The following is an 18821-nucleotide window of genomic DNA, read 5'->3' as shown; positions in this document are numbered from 1 at the left end:
CTTCCCAAAAGGACTTGCCCAAGGCCAGACAGAGATAACCGGGAGCTGGTGTGGGATGCTCTGGTCTGGGGAGCTGGTGTGGGATGCTCTGGTCTGGGATATGCTGGTCTGGGATGCTCTGGTGTGGGATATGCTGGTCTGGGATGCTCTGGTCTGGGATGCTCTGGTCTGGGATGCTCTGGTCTGGGATATGCTGGTCTGGGATGCTCTGGTCTGGGATGCTCTGGTCTGGGATGCTCTGGTCTGGGATGCTCTGGTCTGGGATATGCTGGTCTGGGATGCTCTGGTGTGGGATGCTCTGGTCTGGGATATGCTGGTCTGGGATGCTCTGGCCTGGGATGCTCTGGTCTGGGATATGCTGGTCTGGGATGCTCTGGCCTGGGATGCTCTGGTCTGGGATATGCTGGTCTGGGATGCTCTGGTCTGGGATGCTCTGGTCTGGGATGCTCTGGTCTGGGATGCTCTGGTCTGGGATATGCTGGTCTGGGATGCTCTGGTCTGGGATGCTCTGGTCTGGGATGCTCTGGTCTGGGATGCTCTGGTCTGGGATATGCTGGTCTGGGATGCTCTGGTCTGGGATGCTCTGGTCTGGGATATGCTGGTCTGGGATGCTCTGGTCTGGGATATGCTGGTCTGGGATGCTCTGGTCTGGGATGCTCTGGTCTGGGATATGCTGGTCTGGGATGCTCTGGTCTGGGATGCTCTGGTCTGGGATATGCTGGTCTGGGATGCTCTGGTCTGGGATGCTCTGGTGTGGGATGCTCTGGTGTGGGATGCTCTGGTCTGGGATGCTCTGGTGTGGGATGCTCTGGTGTGGGATGCTCTGGTCTGGGATATGCTGGTCTGGGATGCTCTGGCCTGGGATGCTCTGGTCTGGGATATGCTGGTCTGGGATGCTCTGGTCTGGGATGCTCTGGTCTGGGATATGCTGGTCTGGGATGCTCTGGTCTGGGATATGCTGGTCTGGGATGCTCTGGTCTGGGATATGCTGGTCTGGGATGCTCTGGCCTGGGATGCTCTGGTCTGGGATATGCTGGTCTGGGATGCTCTGGCCTGGGATGCTCTGGTCTGGGATATGCTGGTCTGGGATGCTCTGGTGTGGGATGCTCTGGTCTGGGATATGCTGGTCTGGGATGCTCTGGCCTGGGATGCTCTGGTCTGGGATATGCTGGTCTGGGATGCTCTGGCCTGGGATGCTCTGGTCTGGGATATGCTGGTCTGGGATGCTCTGGTCTGGGATATGCTGGTCTGGGATGCTCTGGTCTGGGATGCTCTGGTCTGGGATATGCTGGTCTGGGATGCTCTGGTGTGGGATGCTCTGGTCTGGGATATGCTGGTCTGGGATGCTCTGGCCTGGGATGCTCTGGTCTGGGATATGCTGGTCTGGGATGCTCTGGCCTGGGATGCTCTGGTCTGGGATATGCTGGTCTGGGATGCTCTGGCCTGGGATGCTCTGGTCTGGGATATGCTGGTCTGGGATGCTCTGGTCTGGGATGCTCTGGTCTGGGATATGCTGGTCTGGGATACTCTGGTCTGGGATGCTCTGGTCTGGGATGCTCTGGTGTGGGATGCTCTGGCCTGGGATGCTCTGGTCTGGGATATGCTGGTCTGGGATACTCTGGTCTGCGATGCTCTGGTGTGGGATGCTCTGGTCTGGGATGCTCTGGTCTGGGATGCGCACCTGTGGGATCTGGGCTCTGCAGCCGGCCGGTTGGTGGGAGAGGCTTTGGAAGTGGAGTGAATTCCTTCTGACTCCAGTGGTGGTACGAGAGCCCCTGTTGTTTGGCCGACTGGCTGCCTCTCTCATATTGATAATTTTTTCCTCTTTTCTTCTCTTTCAGCCAGTATTTTGGGTTTTATTTCTTTGCCACACCCCTTGAGCCAGAACTAGTTAGACAGAATTTACAGTTCTTCAAATGAAGAAACTTCTTTGAGCCCAATAATCAAGTACTGAAATTCCAAAAAGAACTGGCAACTCACTTTATTGTATTTAAATTCTCACCCAAGGTTATTATTTTTTTTTCCATTGATTTTTAGACAGAATGGAAAGGAGGGAGTGGGGGGTGGAGAGAAACATAGCTGTGAGAGAGACACACTGATTGGTTGCCTCCTGCATATGCCCTGGTTGGGGGTGGGAATCAAACCTGCAACCTAATTACATGCCCTTTACTGGGAATTGAACCCGAGACCCTTCGGTCCTCAGGCTGACGTTCTAACCACTAGGCAACACTGGCCAGGGCAGCAAGTGCATTTTTTTGGTAGAATACCTCTCCCAAACCCTCCCTACCTCAGCTTAAGAATCCCCCCTTTAGAAAGAAAGAAAAGAAAAAAAGCAAAACCCTCTCACATAGGATTTGAAAGCCAAGTTAAAAGGTCTGAGTCATGTTAGCAGGACAGGTATTTGTCTTCTATTTTAACTCTGGAAGTACAGTTTACCCATCACCAGACAGCAAAAAAGGACAAATGGTAAAAAATTATACGTATTATTCAGTTGTCTTCTAGTCTTTTTTTTTTTTTAAATCCTCACCTGAGGATATGTTTTCATTGATTTTTAGAGAGACAGGAGGGGGGAGGGGAGAGAAACATCGATGCGAGAGTGGAACATTGATTGGTTGCCTCCCATATGTGCTGTGACCAGGAATCGAACCTTCAACCTTTTGGTTTACAGAACGACACTCCAACGAACTGAGCCAACCGGCCAGGGCAATTGTCTTCTAGTCTTATTAAAATGATGAGATCTTGCTTTAAAAGAAAAAAAAAAGATAAATTTTCACCCACGTTTAAAACAAGCAATGACATCAATGCTTCTCAAAGGCGTGCCTGATACCGCACGTATCTACTAAAGGCGTCATCAGAGCAAGGAGGCCTGTGATCGATAATCATGCTTCTACCCCTTATGAATCACATACTTGTCTTACTCACCAGAGCCCTGAAATATGTGTATATGTGTGTGTTGGTTCTGAATTTATTTTTCTTTTATCTGATTTGCCAGCTGACTATGGGGGCAAAGAATGTAGTGTGGAAAGCATCCATTTCCAATGGAGAAAGGAGCCAAGAGGAGTTTCTCAAGCCGGGAACATGAGCTGTGAGCAACATGTTTAAATAGCTAAATATCCAAAGTTTGAGTCAAGTCCATTTGTTTTTGCGGGTACACACTCGTCTTTGAGGCTTAAAGGAATGCTTTCGACTTTGACTGGAACATAGATGGTGCTAGAGGAGGTGAGAGACCTGAAGCCCCAAGAGTGTGCCCAGGGGTGGTTGATGGGGGCGTGGTGTGGCACCCTTCGGGGAGTATGTCCCACGTTCAGCCTTCCGTGAAATGAGGGGGGTGGCAGGGGACAGGTAGCTGACATTTTTTACCGCTTTTTATGTGGCAGATCTCATTCTAGGTACTTGAAGAAGTATCATGTTTAGTTCTATCAACGCTCAGTGATTGAGCGTTGACCTGCACCAAGAGGTTGCAGGTTCGATTCCCGGTCAGGGCACATGGCCAGGCTGTGGGCCTGATCCCCATTGGGGGGCATGCAGGAGGTGGCCAGTCGATGTTCTCTCTCATCGATGTTTCTATCTCTCTTTCCCTCTCTCTAAAATCAATAAAGAACCCTGGCCGGTTTGGCTCAGCGGTTAGAGCGTCGGCCTGCGGTCTAGAGAGACCCGGGTTCGGTTCCCGCTAAGGGCACGTACCTCGGTTGCAGTTTGTCCCCGGCCCTGGTTGGTCGCGCGGGTGGCAGCCACTCGATGTGTCCCTTTCACATCGATGTTTCTCTCTCTCTTCCTCTCTCTCCCTCCCACTCTATCTGTACAAAAAATGGAAAAATGTCCTCGGGTGAGGATAAAAATAAATAAATAAATAAATAAAATAAAATAAAATCAATAAAGAAAAAAAAAATCCCTCTCCCTGGCCTGCAGACCAGAGAGTCCCTGGTTCGGTTTCTGCTAAGGGCACGTACCTCGGTTGCATTTTGTCCCCGGCCCCAGTTGAGCTTGTGTGGGTGGCAACCAGTTGATGTGTCTCTGTCACATCAATGTTTCTCTCTCTCTCTTCCCTTCTCTCTCCTTCCCACTCCATCTGAAGATAAATGCAAAAATGTCCTCCGGTTAGGATAAAAATAAAATAAAATAAATGAAAAGAAAAAAAAAAACAACCCTCCTACTAGGTAGTGATTTTCATCCCATTTTGCAGATCAGGAGACTGACGATATCTGAAAAGTCTTGACCAGTCTAACACCGAGAGTAAGTTTGCGGTCAGAACTTGATCCGAGATCTGGCTCCAAAGTCCCATGCTTTTCTCAGTTGCCTTGAAGCATCACTCAGAGCATAACCAGAACTCTCAACAGAGCTGACTTTCCTTCTGATTTTCCTTGTTTTTCCGCTCTAGGCTGTCTGGGCTAATTACTCCATTAGTTAGAATAGGAATGCATCGGGCTCAAAATCTTGTTTGATCTTTGGATAGACCAAGTTAATTTTTTGCAAAGCAAAGCTGAAGATCGTATGGCATCACCGTGGGCCTGCCATGATGACAAAAGTGTGAGAGATGAGCTAAAAGTGTGTCTGACTCCACGCCAACCCAGAAAAACAGCTCCAGAGTGCATCTTCTGTCGCTCTGACATGCCCTGAGTATTCAAAAGGAATATGGGGACTGCATCACTTGTAGAAATAAACAGCCTGCGTAGCTTAAAAACAACTCAGTAGCCTTTCCACAGTGAAGCTGATTCGTATGTAGCTGCCCTGTTTCAGTTTCGGCAATCACGGCCCTCGTTTTCCCGAGTGTGTTTATATTTATAGTATCGGCGTCACTAAGGTGGTCTGAGTCCCCTTGTGAATCTGGGCTCACATTAAATTATGTATGATGGCTGGAGAAATTGACTAATGCCTTTGCTCTTCCAAAATAAAAATAAAAAACTCTTTTTGTACCTTTTAGATCTAAAAAGGAAGAATTTTTCTTACAATTTCAAGACGACTTTTTTCTCTTTTAGAATTGTGAGCACCTTCCTGTCTGCCTGTGATCGCTCATTGTTCGTAATCAGCGGGCACACGCTTCTGTGCCACCCTTTCTTGTTGTTCATTCACTATTTGAAAAATAAACATTTTCATCTTCTATTACATTTCTCATTTTAAGGAGATTTCAAGCCATTAATAATTATCCTTCACTCATACCAGAGTAAGTGCATAGTGGCAGTCTGTGTGGACAGATTGAGTTTGCTGTAGAGAAGGAATATGCAGTTTTACAGAATCGTTCCTGGGGTAAGAGCTGATGTTACCCGGTCAGAAGAGCCTTATTCCTGCTCCCTCCCTTAGTTCCTCATGAGCACTTTTACTTTATTTTCCTTTTTTGTCTTCCTGACTTTTGGGGGACACTGGGGCACAGAAGAGAGAGTCGATGAAGAACTTAACAGTTTCCACATTGTCATCTGTGTAAAATTACAAAAAGAATAATTAACAGATGTATCACTGATAGTCTGGTGATCAAAGAGAGCTTGAAAAGATATTTCAAAATTCTTGGAAACTTCCAGCTACATCGTTTGCCTTCTGTTCTTCTCTGCAAACTTTTTTTTCTCAGGTTGAGTGTGATTCTTTCTTTGCAGCTGGAACTTGCAGCTCGGTCCCTGGGACCCCAGGCTGTCGGTTTCCCATGTGCGCGTCCTCACCTCAGGCTCAGGGAGGACGGTCAGCCCGGCCACAGGGCCTGAGCGAAGGGACCGCCAGCCACAGAGCTCAGGAGCCAGAGGGGAAAGGGCAGGGAGGGGAACCAGAGATCACTCAAATGGGGTTCAAGCTGTGAACAGCGTCAGGCCCCCTTCTTTCACAGCTGGGGTTTTGGCTGCTTGTCCCTGGGATTGCTCAGCTCGGTGACCTTGGCTGCCTGTGATTTACTAACTGTTTTACAAACATTTCCTCACTCTGGGAGGTTTGATATACTCTTCGTCCTCCTCAGCTCACCAGAGTCATTCAGTGCCTGAGCCAAACCTGCCTTTGTTTACAACTTTGCCGGAAATTTTCAGAGGGGGGATAAACCCTCCCTCCTCTTCCACTGTTTTATTTTTAAGTCAACACTTTCCCCAAGTTTATTTGTGCTCAAGCAAATTCTCCTACAAGGTATTACTCTATATTCAAATGGGAATTGCTGCATTTCTATAAATAGCACGAAGGTCATGTGAACGAGGTCAGAAACATCTAGATATCAGATTTTACGGGACCTTTACATTTAGTTCACTATTTTTTTAAAATAATATTCCATGTTTGGATTTGTCTTTTTTTCCCACATTCATATTAGCCTGACCATTATGTGAAACGCTGAATTTGGGAAACACTGAGTGGAATCTTTTAAAACGAAAATACCCATGTTAAAAATAACAAAATGCGTTGTCGCTTCATCGTTGTAACTTTATTAGAAACAGAGTCTATGGCCCTTCCATGAAACATTTCGAGAATAGCACCACCTTTTGCAAACACAGGGCCTTTTTCTGCCCACCTGACTTCCACGGCAGGGCTAATCTTCACAGTGGCTGAGGAGGAGATTAAAATGTCTCGTCCAGCATCAAGGACAATTCGAAGAAGAATTGAAGAGTGATAGCATAAAAAAAGAAATTAGGAAGTCCAAGCCCATCTGCACCCAAAGGCTACGTTTTGATTCCCACCAAGAAGAAATTACGTAGAAAGGTGTGAGAACTGGGAAGTGGATCCGATCACCCCTGTCTGTCCATCTTCCTGGCCCCTTGTTAAACGGAGGCAGAGTTATAAGACTCTCTCAGGGAAAAGTGACTTTCTTTGAAACTTGTATATCTGGGAACTACAAGAAGTATTATTTCCCTCTTTTCTACCTGTAAAAAAAAAAAAAAGGTTGAAACCAAAAGAAAAAACAAACAAACAGGCATTACTTTCCTCCTCTTCTGTGTTTTAGAGCCAGAACAGAGTGTATTGTAAATTGGATACAGCCAGCAACCAGTTTCCTGATAAAATGTGTTTTAGGAAGGAAAAATTGCTTTATTTCAACAAATCCAGCTGGACTTCCTGGTGGGCCTCCCACATTGTCAACATCAATAGCATTTATTTGTTGACCAACAGAAGACCACCAGAACGGGGCATTCCACGTCTGCAGATTTCAGTCCACAGGAAAGATAACTGTTCAGAGAGCTGGTCTGAAGGAAATGGCAAACAAACACCATAGGTGATCCTGGGTGACATTCAGGAACTGTTGCAGACTTCCAGTGCTCAAGACCGTCTCCTCAGCCATAATGTCATTGACCTTGACATGCTCAGAACAAATTGGTCTTTGTGATTGCTACCACATGCTGGAGCGCCTTCTAGCCCTGCCATTGGTCTAGAGCGGAGGGGGCTGGGGAAAGGGCTGCTCATCAGAGAATATGCTTCTTTTATGTTCTTTAGACCCTAGCCCAGCATGCTTTCTCCACTCTGCTCAGTCTGGAAATGGCTGGTTTAAAGTTGTACGTTTCGTAGGGCCTGTGGCTTGTACCTTGTTTTACTCACGTACTTAATGGATGAATAGTCTCTGTATTTTTAGGGTGTGAGCTGTTTCAGGAGCAGAGTTTTAGGCAGACACAGTCAGAAAGGGAGGCTTGATGCTCAGTCCGGAAGGTCATTTTTGCCCCAAAGCTCTTTCCACTCTCCGTACTCTCCAGACCAGGAGAATCGGAGCTTTTCGAGAATTGATGGTGGTCTCTCTTTCCCACCTAAAGACTCAACTGAGATGAGATATTCTTTTCGGTTTACAGTTTTCTTTTACTTATTTGGGTGTTTCATTGGCCTAGGGAGCGTAGGTTTTAGCCAGCAAGAGCAGGCTCCTCAGGTTCTAGCACTCTCGTTACGCAGGCGCTTAGTGAATGGTGAGTGGATGGCTGAGCGAGTCCTTCACAGTTCAAGACGTGTGGGGCAAGTCGTAATCTTGGCCACAGCCTACGTAACACAATCAGATCATTGCCTCTAAAACAGGATTTTATTTTATTTTTTTATTTTATTTATTTTTTATCCTCACCCGAGGATATTTTTCCATTTTTTGTACAGATAGAGTGGGAGGGAGAGAGAGGAAGAGAGAGAGAGAGAATCATCGATGTGAAGGGACACATCGAGTGGCTGCCGCCCGCACGACCAACCAGGGCCGGGGACAAACTGCAACTGAAGTACGTGCCCTTAGCGGGAACCGAACCCGGGTCTCTCCGGACCGCAGGTCGACGATCTAACCGCTGAGCCAAACCGGCCAGGGCTAAAACAGGATTTTAAACTGTACCTTTGTTTTTTAGCCTGAAGTCGATACATTAACTTCTGTGCTGTTGTACACCTTGATATACACACTGGAGTGTGACTAGCCAGCATGCCCGAGGCCCCCTGTGGCCTTGCTGTTCATCATGTCCACACTGTCCCCATTGTCCGGATCAGAGCTGTCGAGGTGATTCCTGAGTGCTGGGGACAGCTTTCTTTGTGTTGTACAGCGAGCAACACCATGTTTTATCTTTGTTTACACACACACACACACACACACACACACACACACACTCCTAGTTTTTTTTGTGGCACTGTGAATAACTATAATACGAACTAAAACTACATTTTTGTATTAGAAAATTATGGAGAGGTTTTCAGCTATGAATGTACCAGTTTTTCCTTTGAGTCTACCTACTTCTTTTTTTTTTTTTTACTTGAAGAATTCTGTATAGATCCAAAATAACTTTGTTTTGAAAGAGCAGAGGTCTCAGGTAAGCTCCCAAAGGCGTGTGTTTTCTGAACATCTGTCTCTGTGAAGACCCAGGACTGTCTGTTCCCAGTCCTTCCGAGCTCGTGGCACGTCGGCTCTCACAGTGAGTGTGCAAGGCAGCAGGGATGTCCCTGACACTTCCATCTGCTGCGTGAGCAGAAGAGCAGAAACGGGTTTTCCTTCCCTATCCTCGTGCCGCCTTACTGACTGCCCTCCGGCCTGGGTTTCTCACGCCAGTTTCTGCTGTAGATATTGTCTCTCTGTCAGCACATATTGTAAGTATCTGCCTTCCTCTCTCTACTGTCTGCATATGATTAATAATAATGGATACTATTTCTAGGGGCAGGTGTGGATTAATTCATTTACCGTCACTTTAGGTACAGGTATTGATAGATGAGGAAACTGAGTTAAAGAAAGGGAACAGGTGTGCTCAAGGTCACAGAGACAGTCAAAGTCTAGACTAGATTCAAACCAAGATGCTCTGGCTCCTTAGCCTGTAATCCTGCCCACCCAGCTCTTTCGAATGGTATTCTGTTGTATGGCGGTATTACAATTTGTTTAGCTGCTCCCCTAAGGAGGGTGTTTAAGAATTTTTGCTTTACAAACAAAGCTGCAGTGGACATGGCTGTGTATCTTCTGTGCACTGCGTAGCATCTGGAATGTTCCTCCTGCCCCCTCCGCCCTCTACCCCACGCAGTCCCTGTGCTGCCCCAGAACCCACAAGAGTAGTCCTGCCCTCTCCCAGGGCTCGAGGACGTTCAGCTGGCAGACAAGCCATTTCTCAACGTTTTCTTGGAGCTGTAAGATTTAAACCAAGTCAGAAATAATGTATATACATTCTTGCATCTTGTTTGATGGGAAGTGGCGGGACGGGATAATGTTTTGGGCTTTGCTGAGATTTTCTTAGTAACGTGACTAAAAACAGTGCCTTTGTAAAATTATCTGTAAGATCTTTGGCTTTAAGTAGAATCAGAGGAAGGAAAATATTCTTAGTATTATTAATCTTACTTTCATATAAGAACCTGCATGGGGGGGAGGAACCGAGGAAGTAATGATATAGATTGCTTCTTTATGTTATGTCTGTTATTATTGAAGTGTTCAGAAATGATAATACATAGGGCTGTTTTTTTTTTTTTTAATCCTCACCCAAGGATATTTTTCCATTTTTTGTACAGATAGAGTGGGAGGGAGAGAGAGGAAGAGAGAGTGAGAGAAACATCGACGTGAAGGGACACATCGAGTGGCTGCCACCCGCACAACCAACCAGGGCCGGGGACAAACTGCAACCGAAGTTCGTGCCCTTAGCGGGAACCGAACCCGGGTCTCTCCAGACCACAGGCCGACGCTCTAACCGCTGAGCCAAACCGGCCAGGGCCATAGGGCTGTTTTTAAAGTTCTCTTCAATATCTATATCCAGCCACAGGTGCAGAAACTTACAAAGCTTGAGACATTTAGGAACTCCAAAACAAGTTCCTAAACATGCCTCTTCGACCTGTTATATCTTAATAAATGACTCTCATTTTTTATAGCACCATTAGAAAATGGTCCTTTGGAAAATTTCTTGTCTTCAATATAGAATTTCAAGTCTAAATTCAAGATGGGGAGGTTTCGTGGACTCTGACTTTGCAGAGGCTGGTCTGCCTTTGCAGCTTCCCTGGGCGTGGTGTTCAGTTATTGTCTTGCCCACCCATATATATCGGACTTTTCACTGTCCTTCATTTTTTCTAAAGCTGAGCTTGCTTCTTCTTCCAGGAATAAGAGAATTTTCTTCTTGATGCTTTACTAACACCTTATTAAGTGGTCCGACACAGCCTGTCTTAAAATCCAGCTTTGTTTTCTGACATTATTTATGATTAATGTTGAAGTCCCAGTGAAAAGTAAAGTGAGCCCTGACCAGCTTGGCTCCATTGGTTGATCGTCGTCCTGTGCACTGAAGGGTTGCTGGTTCGGTTCCCGTCGGGGTGTGTGGGAGGCCACTGATCGATGTTTCTCTCTCTCCACCCCTCTCTCTCCCTCTCTATCTCTAAAATCAATTAAAAAAAAAATATTGCCCAGCCCATGTGACTCAGTGGATTGAGGGTTGTCCATGGACTGAGAGGTCCCAGTTTGATTCCAGGTCAGGGCACATGCCCAGGTTGTGGGCTTGATCCCCAGTAGGGGGCATGTGGGAGGCAGCCAATCGATGTATCTCTCTCACATCAATGTTTCTATCTATCTCTCCCTTCCTCTCTCTCTCTCAAAGTTCATTTTTTTTATTTATCCTCACCCGAGGACATTTTTCCATATTTTGTTCAGATGAGTGGGAGGGAGAGAGAGAACCATCGATGTGAAAGGGACACATTGAGTGGTTGCCACCCGCACAACCCAACCAGGGCCGGGACAAACTGCAACCGAGGTACATGCCCTTAGTGGAAACCGAACCCTGGTCTCTCCGGACCGCAGGTCAATGCTCTAACTGCTGAGCCAAACCGGCCAGGGCTCAAAGTTAATTTTTTTAAAAAAGGAAATGTGATATTTTCATTCTAGGGCAGAGACTGTAAAGTTTCATGAAAAGTGCTTGTGTTTACGACATTTCTTACCCTCTGCTTGAGTTTAACTTGAATCTCATCAGTCCAGCTTAATTTACGGTTGTTCTAAAAGGAAGCAGGCCCTGGCTGGGCAGCTCCGTTGGTTAGAGCGTGATCCCAAAGGCTGCGGGTTCAATCCCTGGTCAGGGCACACACGTAAAGCAACCAATGAATGCATACCAAGTGGAACAACAAATCCATGTCCCTCTCTGTCCGTCTGTCTGTCTCTCTCAAATTATAAATAAATTTTAAAAATGGAAAAGGGAGAAACAAAGGGCATGGTCTTCCTAAATGCTCGCATCAGAGACTCCCCTTCATAAAACTCTTAGGCCTGCTTCTGTGACGAAAGCAGGTACCCATGTTGTTGATGCTCCCTAGAGAGGGCCTCAGACACATTTTGTTCCCAAACAGAATTGGAAGGAAAAAGTCTGCTTAGCTGTCTTTTCCTGTTTAAAGTACAGCTGCCCCCGAAGCCGAGCCGTCGTCAGCTCAGCGGCGCCCTGTGCAAACTGGGGTGCAGGCCCGGGATGCAGGCCGTGTGCAGGGGTGCTGTTGCTCAGAGAAAAGTGCTAAACATGGAGGTAGAGGGGGCTGCATCTCTGATAGCGCCGATCCTTCGGGTAGTTAATGCACAGCTTCCACACAGGACACTCCGCATTGTCCCTCTGGTTCCAAATTGCCGAAACGTTGAAACATGCGGGCTCATGTTGCATTCGTTAGGAGACAGCCAGCTGTTCTCAGCCTGCCGAGTCCGAGTAAACATCCACTGTGTGGAAGAGTGAGTCTGAAGTGCCTCAGTGAAAACATAAAAGCTGTTTTTGCTGAAGAAGAAGGAGGAGGCGGAAAAACAGGGCCACCCCGAAACAGCAGCGGGCGCAGGGAACGGCGCCCCTGTTCCCATCGCGTGTCTTCCTGGGAAGCGGGAATGGCTGGGGGGGGGTCTGCCGTTGAGCACAGTGGGGGGGCCTCCTCGCCCTCCGTGGGCGCACACCCCATGACTGGCTCAGCCACCGCGATTATTTTAATAAAATGCAATTATCTGAATAATTAATTTATTTGGCTCCTTTACTGTGTCCTCCATTCACAGAGGCCAAAATGTCAAAGATCAAGTAGATTGAGAGAAGAGGAAAATTCTCATTAGAAAGGCGAAGGGATGGGGGGGAAAGGACGAAATATTTGGAATTTCAGTGCCGTGGTTTCTATTTATCCGAAATGTCAAGGGCAGTGTAAAATGTATTTTTAAAATGTGTTTCTGTATGGTTTGTGCCCATTCTTGGCATGGCTGGGGCTCTGTGGAGGCCATTGTTCTTGGAAGAGTATGAGGGGGTGTCTTTGTCCAAAGTGACAAAAAGAAGACTTGGAAGACTGGGCGGCCTTTGTTCCTGTGTGGCGCTGTGAAATTTGGTTTGAAATTAGGACCTCGGGGAAGGACCTTCAATAGAGAGCTTTCATTTCCTGCCAGCATTTTAATCACTCGGAGGTTGAAAGTGGCCGGCCGGCCAGCATAATGGCCCTATGTTTAATAGAACAGCTCGTGTCTTGAAGGCCAGTTAAGGGATCTGTCATCCACCCAGGGTTCGTCCTTTCTGTTTCCTGTCCATTTACGAAGTTCACCCACCCTTCGGAGGTGGCTTCCCGGGGCTGCTTCGTGGAGAGGCTGGACAGAAATGCACTGGACGAAGGCCAGTCTCCCGCCCATGCAGGAAGGTCTGGAGAGAGCTTTGATTAGGCACGAAAAGCCCCAGGTTTGGGAGTTGATTCCACCCTTGCAGAGAGGTTCACAAACGCATAGAATGTGGGGACGGTTATAATTGATCCGGATCTTGTGAGGAATATCAGCACCTACTGACCTGCTCCACGATGACGACATCGTTGCCTGGAAGCTGATGTCGTCCCATCAGGAGGGGAGTGATTTGCCCCCTTCGGGCCACAGGCACCCAGCGGATTTGATCTTGTTGTGCAATAAGGAAATTCATAGTTTTGGTGGTGGAGTGGCTTCTTAACTCCGAAGGCTTTCTTCGGAACCATTTAGGAATTTCCCTTTACCGCTTATTAAATGATAGTCAGAACTCCTAAAGGAGTCATGTCTTGAAAGATAGGGCCAGCACTAAGAAGTGAGGGCTCGGAACCTCTTCCCTGGTTGCTATCTAGTGGCCAGGAGTAACATCGTGTCAGTGAAGGCCTCGGATCCACCAAATTCTAATCGAGGGCCTATTACTGCGGTTATTCCGTGACGTGGTGCTAAGCACAGACTTCCCGGTGTGGTGCTAATAATAGTGGTGGAGGCCATTCCGGGGCAGCTGTTCAATAGGATCCTCGCGTTTCCCGAACCCGAGTTGAAACAATGCCCGAGCAGTGAAGGGACACACTATCCCGTCTTGCACTCGGGAGTGCCACGAAAGCGACAGGGAATGCACTTGACACGGGCGTTTTCTTTTCCGTAGGTGTGGGTTATCATGGGGAAACGGAGGAGCGCGTGAGCCTCGTTCTGCAGAACTGAAAGGCTTGTGTCTCCCGTCTGTCTCAGACCAGGCTTGACCCACACCCACAGAGGGTGGCGTGAGCGAGAGTCCTCGCTGCCCACGGCTTTCTCTGAGCCAGGGTCCGCGTCCTGGGTGGAGGAAAGGAGAAAAGGCCTTAGGGTGCTGGTGGTGGGGGGGAGATGAATGAAGTATTTTCACTTCTGCAGAAGAAATGAGATGACATTAAAACTCTCCAAAAAAACATGCTGGAACCAGCTCCTCTTCACCTTTCCCCTCTATAATCAGTAGTCAGTGTCTGGCCAGTTCACACGATAGTTCGATTGGCTCTCCTTCTGGGTTGTGCTTACTTACTGACTGGAAGACTTTTCAAACAAGGATTTCAACATCCAAGACACTTCCCTGAGAGACCCCCTCCCAGTGGGTCCCTTCTGACCTCTTTCATCATGTCTCTGGCCGCACATTTCTTAGCTGCCCAATTGGAGCCCTTTGGAGTAGGCCTCCCTTGGATGAATAACTGTTTGAAGGCTGATGTAAAGTGAGTGTTGCTCCATGTAAGAGCTATTGGCTGAAAGGAACACTATCCAGAGCAGCAGAGGTGGCCACATAAGGTAGGCAGGCTCTCCTGAGGGTGGTTTTGCAGCTGTGCATTGGTCTAGCAGGAATTATGCATCATTAGACTCAGGATCTTTTCTTTGCGTCCAGGTCGTTTCTCCATCAGAAAATGCCTCTGACATTTCAGCCAGGGAACCACCATTGTACTTATACCAGTCTGTTCCCACACATGAAATGTTATGACTCAAATTACCACTCAGCAGCTCCTCTGAAGGTCAAGAGTGTGTTTACTGGGTAAAAATTTTCAGGAATAGATTTGGAGGGAAAGCTACCCACCAGAGCCGGGCCTTAGCATAAAGTTAATATTGTCAAAGATCTGACTATAATCTGTTTCATTCACTGTTGCAGTTCGCTGTGTGGGTGTCTCCACAATGTGGGAACCACATTTCATTGAAGAATCTGAATATTTTGTAAGGATGTGAAGAGTTGCAAATAATCTTTTCTGTAAGACTGTGAGGAGGAACAAAGCAGCTAATGTTAGAAAGAACTGGTGCGCCATTGTGTTCTGTCATTTGTAAACCTCAATAGGAATATTCTGCACTTGACAAATTCATGTCCTCAACTTGTTGCTCCTTAAAGACTTCCCGTGTCCTCCTACAACAAGCATACCTGTGGAGAGATCTACTCCATGGGAAGGATATCCTCTTTTGAAGCACAAGCGGTTTTAAAATAAGATGCTATGTGTAGTAAACTCCTGAAGTCTTTGTCTGAAGCATCGCATTTGTCTACACCTTCAAAGAGCTATCTAAAGTCTGCTATATAAGCAAAAGACAAGGCATGGAATAAAGTTTTAAAATTCATATATACACTTTATTTTTATATATTACCTAAATATATAAAAGTTATATATAGAGAGAAAAACGATCTATGTATAAATGTATATAAACATGACATATATGTATATAAAATATAAGTATGCCTGGCTTCTCTGGCTCAGTGGATTGAACATCGTCCCATGGACAGAGAGGTCCTGGTTCGAGTCCCGGTCAGGGCACATGCCTGGATTGTGGGCTCGATCCCCAGTAGGGGGCGTGCAGGAGGCAGCTGATCACTGTTTTTCTCTTACATCAGTATTTCTATCTCTCTAAAAAATCAAGAAAAATATTTAAAAATACAAAAATATATATATGTCTAATCAAGTCAATGGAGGGAAATAATATTCCTTCATTTTTGCCTTGTTTAGTCAGTGAGATTACACCAGCCTTATTAGACGCCTAAGTGCTAGTTTCCAATTTTTATTTCTTAGCCTAGGTTTGAAAATCACGCTAGAAAATGACGTGACCTTTGTGGACATCCCATTTTAGGCAATAGCATTTGCTTAGCATTGTTTCTATGGGCTCCCTTGGGAAGTTTTGCCCATATTAGGATATCCTTCCTGTCTTTCCTTCCTTTCCTGAGAGTTTATTCCTTATTTAGTCAATACCTATTTTATTATATTGTGTGAAGAAACTTTTGTGTTTCAGAACTTGACCCCAACCAGTTTGTTACCCTCTTTGAGTTAGGATGGACCCACGTCACACCTGTCCTGCGTTCCTTGGAATCCAACAAACTGTTCAGTGTGTACGTAGGTGTTAGTGTTCTTTCCCTGTTTAATTGTGACCCATACATTTTCCATGTGAGAAGAATGAAGCAGGAAGAGAATTTTATTTTTTGTTTAGATGACAGGAAATTTAAAGCAAAAGTGGTTCAATCCTCACCTTACCTCACGTTCCTGGGAGATTCTTTCTACGTTGTCAGCTCCTCTCTCTTCCTGACCTTTAACTTTCTTAGAGTTATGTTTATTTTTTCAATAATCACAATTGTTTCTGAAAGTTGTGAAAGAATGATGAAGGATGAATGGACAGACAGATGGGCAGATGGACATGTGCCAGAGACTAGATTAGAACTCATAGATTTTGAGTTTTCTGGATGTGGTTTAGTACAGCAGGAGACCAACCCATAGCAGCCCCTAGTATGTGACTGCAAGGGAGACAGGCCGGGAAGAATCGAATGAGATGTTAAACTCTGCCTTCTGCCTTTTTGTAATTATCCCAGGAAGGTCTGGAATAATGTAGTACAAAGGGATGGGTGAGGTACTCTGGCAACCAAATGCTTCCTAATGTGAAAGGCAAGGGAAGGCTGGCTGGAGTGGGCCGGGGACCCCACGCAACCTCACGGGGGACTGCTTTCAAAGCTTACTCCAACTGTAGGGATGCTTGGATGGAATAGGCCTTAACAGAGGCTTTCCTGGAAATGCTGAAAGCTAACTGTTCAAGAGGATATGCTGACTGTGAATGTACCATATAGATGTATCTAGCAATAACAAGTTTGTTTCATCCCTGAATACTTGCATATATTTAATGCACAGGCTTACCCTCTGAGAAATAGAAATATCGCCTGCATATCTCTTACACCCACTAGATAAAGTTGAAGGAGCTAATCAGGGTCTTTTTCGATAGCTGGAGCAGATCAGCAGGGAAGGTAACTGACCAGAAGTCATTTCCCATAGAATCTGTTGGAATTTCTCTTCATCTACTCCTTGGCTTGATCTAATTTTCTTCCATTCAGGGCGCTAGCTTCTTGAGAGTGTAGAACAAGGATACATTTCCTCTTTGTCTAGTGCTTTAACTGTTTGGGGAGGGAAACAGTCTCTTAGCGCAGATACTTTAGGAGTCCTTGATCATCGTGCTGAGTTTGTTCTCCTTGCTCTGGATGGGGAATCTGGAAGTCTGCGTTTTTACCTGTCTTTCTTACTTACTAACTAGCTCTCTGTCCTCTGACCTTCATGTCTGTATACTACTTTTCCTGACCTCCCCTCTAGGTCCTCTCTAGTGGAAATGCTATTGATGTATCACTTGGGAAATACAGACAACATCTGAATGGAAGTCTCCAAACACTTGCACACAGTGATTCCCCCCCCCCCCCCCCCCCCGCATGGAGTGGGAACCAATGTCCATTATGCTGCTGAGGCTAGAATACAGAGGAGCATATTGTTACATGTTTTTTAAAACTCCTTGAGCTCCCATTACAATTGCTAGAATTAAAAGAAATGTGGAAGACGACCATTAACCTCCCCAATGTCCGTCTCTGTCACATCCACCTCTTTATCTTGCTAACGCCTTGGATCATGACCTCCAGGCCCCATCGGAGGTCAACATCAATGACTCTGGGTGCAGTGAGTGTCCACCTTGGCTTCACATCAGAATTCCTGGGGGACCTCTTAACAGTCCCTATACCTGGGCCTCACCTGATGCAGTCAGTGTGTAGGCATCAGTATTTTTCCGACTCCCCGGATGATTCCAGTATACAGCTGAATTTGAAAACCTCTGTCTTTGTTGGATCTCTTTGCTTTTCAGAGTGTAATATATAAGTCCACTTATCTAATATATCAAAAAATAATCATCTAGCCCTGGCCAGTGTTTCTCAGTGGTTAGAACGTCGGTCCGTGCACCTAAGGGTCTTGGGTTTGATTCATGGTCAAGGATGCATACATGGGTTGCTATGGTTCAATCCCCAACCCTGGTCCAGGCACATGCAGGAGGCAACCAATCGATGTGTCTCTCTCACATAGACGTCTCTTTCTCTTTCCCTTCCTCCCTCCCTCCCTTCCACTTTCTTTAAAAATCAGTGGGGAAAAAATCCTCTGGTGAGGATTAGCACAATAAAACCATCATCATCATCATCTATATGTTGGTTCCTTCAATAGTAGATCTCTTATGTTTCAGAACATTTTGCTGAATATTTTACTGACTATATTTTTTATTTCATACTAATCTCTTTGTCATTTCCCTTGCCTTGGAGGTGTAGCAGCATTTCAGATGAGGGGGCCCAACATGAATCTTCTGCTCCCATTTCCTACGATTAAACTCTAATCTAGAAAGGAAATGACTTTGTGCATCATGGGATGTCTCGAAACTGCGCATGGCCTGCGACACATGAGCAGATTTAGGGTGGTGTTGATCTCTGTTTATTTACAACAAAAGATGCTACTACTGGGATTTACGTCACCGTTTTATCACATTTGCCTTAACTCAGTATGCAAGGTATGGAAGGGGAATCTTTCTTCTTCCAGAATTGGCTTTACCCAAAACAGAAGAAGTAAAAAAAAAAAAAGGTTTAGAAAGCAGATACCGAATTAAAACACATTTAGGACTATAGCACATGTTATTGTACCGATGAACTAATTGAGTCAGTAGATAGTTATTCTGTACAAAGTAAGAAATTTTCAAATACAGAGTCCCACCAAGATACAGAATTGCAACGTGCATTTGCTCGCGAAGGCGCTCCGCACGCTCATGCAGGTTTTCCTTGATCTGAGTCCCAGGTCCGCAGTCCACAAAGTCATTTGTCTGCCACGTGTAGCCTAAACTCAGCTCTGGTTTTAAAGTGTCCTCTGCCTTTTGCAATAGAGAAAAGTCTGGATTCCTGAAAAGAAGAGGTTCTTTTCCCACCTGAGTGATTTCCAGTCCT

At 46.1% G+C, this 18821-nt stretch overlaps 1 protein-coding gene across 11 annotated transcripts in view; it reads left to right on the top strand.

The window, feature by feature from the left end:
* The window catches only part of BCAS3 (BCAS3 microtubule associated cell migration factor), a 517634-nt gene that overhangs the window by 361885 nt on the left and 136928 nt on the right, over nucleotides 1-18821 (top strand). The window contains exon 25 of one of the 11 annotated variants that reach the window (XM_036268044.1): nucleotides 2993-3219. The exons of 9 other annotated variants lie outside the window; for them this stretch is intronic. In XM_036268044.1, the coding sequence (XP_036123937.1) occupies nucleotides 2993-3102 (110 nt within the window). In that variant the 3' untranslated portion in view covers nucleotides 3103-3219. Of the gene's footprint in view, nucleotides 1-2992; nucleotides 3220-18821 lie in introns of those variants that run through there. One more of the 11 variants, XM_036268046.1, reaches the window with a different exon arrangement.

The sequence above is a fragment of the Molossus molossus genome, unplaced genomic scaffold, assembly GCF_014108415.1.
Source record: "Molossus molossus isolate mMolMol1 unplaced genomic scaffold, mMolMol1.p scaffold_m16_p_19, whole genome shotgun sequence".
Classification (NCBI taxonomy): Eukaryota; Metazoa; Chordata; class Mammalia; order Chiroptera; family Molossidae; genus Molossus; species Molossus molossus.
The sequence above is the reverse complement of the archived record's forward strand: the minus strand, read 5'-3'. Positions and strand labels throughout refer to the sequence as shown.